At 50.7% G+C, this 7,802-nt stretch overlaps 1 protein-coding gene across 3 annotated transcripts in view; it reads left to right on the top strand.

The window, feature by feature from the left end:
* LOC123188541 (uncharacterized) overlaps positions 1-7,794 on the top strand; it is a 13,863-nt gene extending 6,069 nt beyond the window's left edge. Inside the window, exons 2-3 of one of the 3 annotated variants that reach the window (XR_006494761.1) lie at positions 6,710-6,931; positions 7,290-7,794. Coding sequence is in view for 1 of the 3 variants with exons in the window: in XM_044600709.1 (XP_044456644.1) it covers positions 6,710-6,898 (189 nt within the window). In the remaining 2 variants the exon portion in view is untranslated. Of the gene's footprint in view, positions 1-6,451; positions 6,969-7,289 lie in introns of those variants that run through there. The other 2 variants (XR_006494762.1, XM_044600709.1) reach the window with 2 other exon arrangements.
* Positions 7,795-7,802: the final 8 nt, after the last annotated feature.

Below are 7,802 nucleotides of genomic sequence, written 5' to 3'. Positions count from 1 at the left end.
CTTCTGCTTCGTTGTAGATTTCGACTCGAGGAGCATTGTGGAGAAGATCACTCGGCAAGACTGCTTCGGCTCCATAGACCAAGAAGAATGGAGTTCTTCCGGTCGACCGATTGGGCGTGGTCCGCAGTCCCCAGAGTACAGATGGAAGTTCGTCGACCCAAGCTCCAGCCGCGTGTTTGAGATCACGCATCAGTCGCGGCTTCAGTCCCTTGAGAATCAGTCCATTAGCTCGCTCTGCTTGTCCATTCGACTGCGGATGGGCGACTGATGCGTAGTCGACCCGTGTGCCCTGGGAGTTGCAGAAGGTTCTGAATTCCTCTGAGTCAAAGTTCGACCCATTATCCGTAATGATGCTGTGCGGGACTCCATATCTGAATATTAGTTCCCTAATGAAGCTAACAGCAGTACCGGTGTCGAGGCTCTTGATTGGTTTAGCCTCGATCCACTTGGTGAACTTGTCGACTGCCACCAGTACATGCGTGAAGCCACTTCGTCCTGTTCTCAAAGGGCCGACCATGTCCAGCCCCCAGACTGCAAAAGGCCAGACGAGTGGGATGGTCTTCAAAGCTGACGCAGGTTTGTGCGACATATTCGAGTAGAACTGACATCCCTCGCACTTATCCACTATCTCCTTTGCCATCTCATTCGCCTTGGGCCAGTAAAATCCAGCTCGGTATGCTTTGGCCACGATGGTCCGGGAGGACGCGTGATGACCACAGGTCCCCGAGTGAATATCATTGAGGATGAGTCGACCTTCTTCTGGTGTTATGCACTTCTGACCGACTCCAGTCGTGCTCTCTCTGTATAATTGTCCTTTGATGACGGTAAAGGCCTTAGATCGACGGACGATCTGTCGAGCCTCTTCCTCATCCTCCGGAAGCTCTTTCCTCAAGATATATGCGACATACGGAATCGTCCAGTCGGGAATGACTACCAAAACCTCCATGATCAAGTCGACCACTGCTGGGACTTCAACTTCAGTCGGATCTGTGGCACTCTTGGGCTGCGGAGTTTCTTCGGTGAAAGGATCTTCTTTGACTGACGGAGTATGTATATGCTCCAAGAACACACCACTCGGAATGGCTTCTCTCTTGGAACCTATCTTTGCTAGATCATCAGCTGCTTGATTTTTCAGTCGGGGTATATGATGGAGCTCCAACCCCTCGAACTTTTTCTGCAGCTTCCTCACTGCACTGCAGTATCCAGTCATGGCTGGGCTTCTCACGTCCCACTCTTTCATCACCTGATTGACCACTAAATCCGAGTCGCCATAGACCATTAGGCGACGGACGCCGAGTGAAATGGCCATGCGCAACCCATATAGGAGGGCCTCATATTCTGCCTCATTGTTGGAGGAATCAAAGTGAATCTGGAGCACATATCTGAGCTTATCTCCTCTGGGGGAAACCAGGACAACCCCAGCACCGGAACCATTCAACATCTTAGAACCATCGAAAAACATGGTCCAATGCTCCGAGTGAACTTCAGTCGGCTGCTGCTGTTCGATCCACTCGGCGAGGAAATCTGCTATTGCCTGGGACTTAATGGCTTTCTTTGCTTCAAACTTGATATCAAGGGGAAGAAGTTCAATCGCCCATTTGGCCACTCGACCAGTTGCATCTCTGTTGTGCAAAATCTCTGATAGTGGAGCGTCGCTGACGACTGTGATGGAATGGTCAGAGAAATAATGAGCAACCTTCTTTGTGGTCATGTATATCCCATACACAAGCTTCTGATAATGAGGATATCTCTGCTTGGATGGAGTCAAAACTTCAGACAAATAATACACTGGGCGCTGAACTTTGAGAGCTTTTCCTTCTTCTTCCCGCTCGACCGTTAGCACAGTACTGACGACTTGTCCTGTGGCTGCGATGTAGAGTAACAGAGGCTCTTTGCTGATTGGAGCAGCAAGCACCGGCTGGGTGGAGAGCAGAGCTTTTAGCTGGGCAAACGCTGCATCAGCTTCTGGAGTCCACTCGAACTTGTCAGCCTTCTTCATCAGTCGGTAAAGAGGTAATGCCTTTTCACCGAGTCGTGAGATGAATCAACTTAATGCGGCCAAGCATCCAGTAAGCTTCTGGACATCGTGCACTCGCACAGGGCGTTTCATTCGGAGAATAGTGCCAATCTTTTCTGGGTTGGCGTCGATTCCCCGTTCGGAAACGAGAAAACCGAGTAACTTGCCACCAGGAACTCCAAATGTGCACTTTGATGGATTGAGCTTGATATCATACCTTCTGAGGTTGGCAAATGTTTCGGCGAGGTCAGCGAGCAGGTCGGAACCTTTTCGTGACTTGACAACAATATCATCCATATAAGCTTCCACATTCCGACTGATTTGAGTGAGTAGACACTTCTGGATCATTCGCATAAATGTGGCTCCGGCATTCTTGAGGCCGAATGGCATGGTGATATAGCAGAAGCACCCGAATGGAGTGATGAAAGCTGTTTTTACTTCATCGGGCCCATACAGACGGATCTGGTGGTACCCGGAGTAAGCATCTAAAAAAGACAACCTCTCGCATCCCGCGGTCGAGTCAACAATTTGATCTATGCGAGGGAGAGGAAAGTGATCTTTCGGGCAGGCCCGGTTGATGTGCTTGAAATCAATGCACATTCGGAGCGACTTGTCCTTCTTAGGAACCATGACGACATTAGCGAGCCACTCGGAGTGGAATATCTCTCGGATAAATCCTGCCGCCAACAGTCGAGCCACTTCTTCACCGATGGCCTTTCTCTTCTGGACGGCGGACCGCCGAAGATGTTCTTTGACTGGCTTTGCAGACGAGTCGACTCTTAGGTGATGCTCAGCCAGTCCCCTGGGAACACCTGGCATGTCAGCGGGCTTCCATGCAAAAATGTCCCAGTTCTCACGGAGGAACTGGATGAGCGCTTCTTCCTATTTTGGGTCGAGTGTTGTGGAGATGCGGGTCGGAGCTGCTTCGGGGTCGGTCGGGTGAATGTGAACAGGCTTCGTCTCACCGGACGACTGGAATGCAGATTCTGTGGCGGGCTTCTTGGATCGCAGCAGGTCACTCGGATCTGCGTTTTGCTTGTATTCTTCGAACTCAACCGCTGTCACTTGGGAATCGGCAATTTTGGAGCCCTTCTGAAAGCACTCCTCTGCCTTTTTCCTATCACCGGTGACAGTGATCACACCTTTGGGACCGGGCATCTTCAATTTGAGGTACACGTAACATGGTCGAGCCATGAACCGTGCATAGGCTGGTCTCCCCAAAATGGCATGATATGCACTTTGAAAATCCACGACCTCAAACGTCAACTTTTCTTTGCGAAAATGCTTTGAATCGCCAAACACTACGTCCAAAGCAATCTGGCCGAGTGACTCGGCCTTCTTCCCTGGTATAACTCCATGGAAGCTCATGTTACTAGTGCTCAGTCGGGACATCGGAATGCCCATACCTTTCAGTGTGTCTGCATACAGTAAGTTCAGCCCACTTCCACCATCCATCAGCACCTTTGTCAGTCGAGTGCCTTCGACAACTGGATCGACCACCAAAGCTTGCCTCCCGGGGGTGGCAATATGAGTCGGGTGATCAGATTGGTCGAATGTGATGGGTGTTTGAGACCACTTCAGATAATTTGCCTTTGCTGGGGCAACCATGTTCACCTCTCGGTTAATCACTTTCAGTCGACTTCTGCTTTCCACATCCGCAAAGATCATCAGAGTGGAGTTGATATGCGGATATCCTCCCTCACTGTCCTCTTTGTCTTCGGCTTTGTCCGACTCCTTCTCCTTGTCCTTAGACTGTTTTCCCTGAAACTGCTGGATCAGGAGTCGACATTGGCGAGTGGTGTGCTTTGGGTAAATGATATTCCCCTCTTCATCTTTCTTCGTGTGAATATGACACGGCATATCCATCACGTTGTTCCCTTCTTTATCCTTTACCTTCTTGGGGTTCCAGGATCCTTTTGGTTTCCCCTTAGACTTTCCTTGAGTCACGGCCAGAGCCTCTCCAGGAGCTGCCGGTTCAGCCTTCCGCTTCTGTTTCCGACTGGTGTTTCCTTTTTCCGACTGACTCGGCTTGTGCTTGCCGCTTCGGAGTCGGTCTTCTTCTTCGCCGTTGGCATACTTGGTAGCAATCTCCATCATCCGACTCAAGGTCATGTCACCTGTTCGACCAAATTTCAAACTCAGTTCTCTGTTCTTGACACCATCTTTGAAGGCGCATACTGCCTGATGGTCAGAGACATTTTCCACAGTGTGGTGCAAAGTGATCCACCTCTGAATATACTCTCTGAGAGTCTCATTGGTTTTCTGCACGCAGACTTGCAACTCTGTCAATCCCGCTGGTCGCTTGCAAGTCCCTTCGAACGTTCTGACGAACACTCGGGACAGATCTTCCCAAGTGTAAATGCTGCTAGGAGGCAATTGAGTCAACCATGCCCTGGCAGAACCTTCCAACATGAGGGGCAAATGCTTCATGGCCACCTCGTCGTTCCCACCACCGATCTGAACTGCCACTCGGTAGTCTTCAAGCCAAGTTTCAGGCTTAGACTCACCAGTGAACTTGCTGACTCCTGTTGCCAACCTGAAATTGGGGGGAATAACTGCGGCTCTGATAGCTCTGCTGAAACATTCAGGACCAGAAACATGTACTCGACTGCTCGTGGGCACATCTCTGTCGAGTGCGCCTCAATGGGCTCTGTTCCGGTCGACCAACCCTTGCACGATAATGGATCGCGCGTCGAAGCCTGGCTCTCTGGGGTCAACTGGAACCCTACGCCCTGTACTGTACTGACGCCTATCATCTGGCTGCCGAGGAGCGTAAGACCCACCCCTCGGAGGGGAATAGGGCACTCGACGCCTATCATCTCGGTCGAGTCTGTCGCCATATTGATCTCGCCGATGCTCACGCCCTTCGCGCCGCGGAGGCGATCTGGGGCTGTGAGCCGACTGAACCGTATTCACAGTGACAGATCGACTGTGAATTCTGTTGCGCGACTGAGACACGGCTGAATTCTGATCTCCTGCTGCCCGGAGCAGATCCCTGATCTGCAGCAAACCTCTGCCAGCCTCTGACTGCGAAGGCTGAATGGACTCTGCTATACGGGTCGCAGCTGCTAAATTCTGAATTGGGGTTCGATATACCTGAGTCGGCGGGAACAGTTGACGTCGACTGGTGTCGGGAACTCGTTGCCGCGCGCGCTCGTCGAGTGCTCGCTGAAGGTTCTCCAGTCGAGTGCGCTCGGCCAAATTGGCCAGACGCGCCTCCTCCAAGGCACGAGCCTCGGGGGTTTCTCCCGCGATGGGAATACGCAGGGGATCTTCGTTCCTGCGGCGAAGCTCTTCTCTTTGCAGAGAGTCGAGTGGCTCGGGCTGGTACTCTTCATAGCCTCGTGCAGGGTCGCCGCCGTCGCCTGCTCCACCACCACGGGCGAAGCCAGCAGGACTGTGGGGCCCGTCGACCATCAAGATTTCCGCCGCTGGATCACTGCTTCCACACTCAGATGCAGTCTCTCCGGAGCCAGTCGACTGATCGAACAAGCCGTAGAGAGATTCGTTGGGCTCGATTGCCGCAACTTGTGTAGTGGCCGACTGGCGAGCCACCGCGTGACTCACCCATCGCTGAAGCCTCGACCGGCCTGAGTGCTTGCGCTGGCGGGAGACCGGGAGGGTGGAAGATGGAGGAGCCGACCGATACTGGGTCGATGGTTGCCGCAGCAGAATGCCGCGGACACATGCGCGAAAATGCGTCGCACCGCGGACGGGGAGCGCATCTACGTCGAGTGGAGCCTCCTGGAGCCATGCGGAGTCGTCGGCGATGAAGGCGAGAGTGCCGAGACGGATCTCTTGACCCTCGACCAAAATTCCAGCAGACACCATGATGAAAGTACTCGGAAGAATCGCAACTTCTCCACAAAATCGCTAAAACACCTGCCCCACGGTGGGCGCCAACTGTCGTGGTTCTAAGCCTGACAGTAGAGTGGGGGGTAGGTATGGAGAGGCAAGGTCCTAGCTATGGAGAGGTTGTAAGCACAAAGGATGTACGAGTTCAGGCCCTTCTCGGAAGAAGTAACAGCCCTACGTCTCGGAGCCCGGAGGCGGTCGAGTGGATTATGAATGTACGGATTACAAGGTGCCGAACCCCTCTGCCTGTGGAGGAGGGTGGCTTATATAGAGTGCGCCAGGACCCCAGCCAGCCCACGTAGGAGAGGGTTTAAGGTGAGTTAAGTCTGGGGCGTTACTGGTAACGCCCCACATAAAGTGCCTTTACTATCATAAAGTCTACTTAATTACAGGCCGTTGCGGTGCAGAGTGCCTCTTGACCTCCTGGTGGTCGAGTGAGTCTTCGTGGTCGAGTCCTTCAGGTCAGTCGAGTGAATCCTCGTTGGTCGACTGGAAGGCGACCTCTTCTAGGGATGTCCTAGGGTAAGTTACTTGGAACAGGTCCATGACCCTACCCTAGGTACATAACCCCATCACAAGGTACAATCCATCCTCTCCCTGAGCTTCGCCAGTGCATGCGTATCCCAACCTCAATTTGATGCAAATAAGCACAGTGATGTTATGGCTCTCCAGGTTTAGTTGACGGGGGATTTGTTGACCATAATGAAGAGATGAAAGGGAATCTACGTATGTTAAGATAATAATAAGGATTATAAATTGACAACACATCAACTACACTAGGGACAACATGTCTGGTGATTTTTGATGGTTGAGGCTGATTCGTTTTTGTGCAACCAGATCTGGGCGAAAGTTTACGAGGCGAACTGTATCTCACGTCAACTCGCCCGCCGCTGGGTAGCCGCCGCCCTCGCCACTGGTCTGCCTCTCCAAGTCTCCGACCGGCTGTTCTACTCGGACATCGCCGTACAGTTCCTCATCCGCAAACTCTTGTGCTTCTCAACTAGAAATCAATCCCCGAGCTATTAATGCCCCCCGTATTTGTCGCAGGATATGCCCAAGGTAATTTGTTCGACAAAATGAGTGCTATTTGTTTGAACTAGAGTACTGTACTATTGCAGTTGTGTACATGCATGCATGGTTCGAAAATTGTTTCTTTTACAGTTATATATTAGAATCGAATTTGTACGTCTGCATTTTCACAATCAGCATGCAGTAGTGAAAATCCTTACTCACGTTTCATCATGGAATATTTTATTTTAATGCTCATATGTGGTCACGGAAGAAGAGGCCAACACAATTTAGTTCAATGAGTAGAGCAGGAAACTATGGGTGCAGATGGACCTTGACAGCCTCAACACTGCTTGTGATAAGTCCAGTGGCGTGTGATGTGTTGTCGAATACATTGGTGATTTTGCAGGTGAAGGACGGACACCAACGACGGAGAGGAGGAGCAAGAGGACGACGATGCTGTTAAAGCTAACTAAAATTTGAGGGGGCTTTGCAATGTCGAGAAAATAATCATGAGGGTCGGTTTTCATGAGGTACTATTCAGTTTTTTCTTCTTCTCATACATAGATAGAACAAAAGTTATATGAGTTGATTTTGTACTTCTTGCTGCATGAGCATCCACTTGATTAAAATATTCAGAGTGTGAAGCTTTTAAAATCTCAAAAATATATAGGGATATATTTGATCGATGAACATAAGAAATAAAACAGAACTGCATGGTTTATGTGTTTTAATTGAAAGACTGTGTAGATGGGGATGGAAAGAAATGATTGCAAGCGGCATGTGCCATTGAAAGAGGTGGCGAGGTTCAATTGCGTAGGCTGAGACAGTGACTTCATGTGCATGAGGATCCTAGAAGTATAATTTAGCCATGATTTATGTTGGTGCATAAGAATTACTAATTTCTAATGTATATCCCGTC

Source organism: Triticum aestivum, chromosome 2A, assembly GCF_018294505.1.
Source record: "Triticum aestivum cultivar Chinese Spring chromosome 2A, IWGSC CS RefSeq v2.1, whole genome shotgun sequence".
NCBI lineage: Eukaryota > Viridiplantae > Streptophyta > Magnoliopsida > Poales > Poaceae > Triticum > Triticum aestivum.
This window is presented reverse-complemented; position numbering and strand designations above follow the sequence as displayed.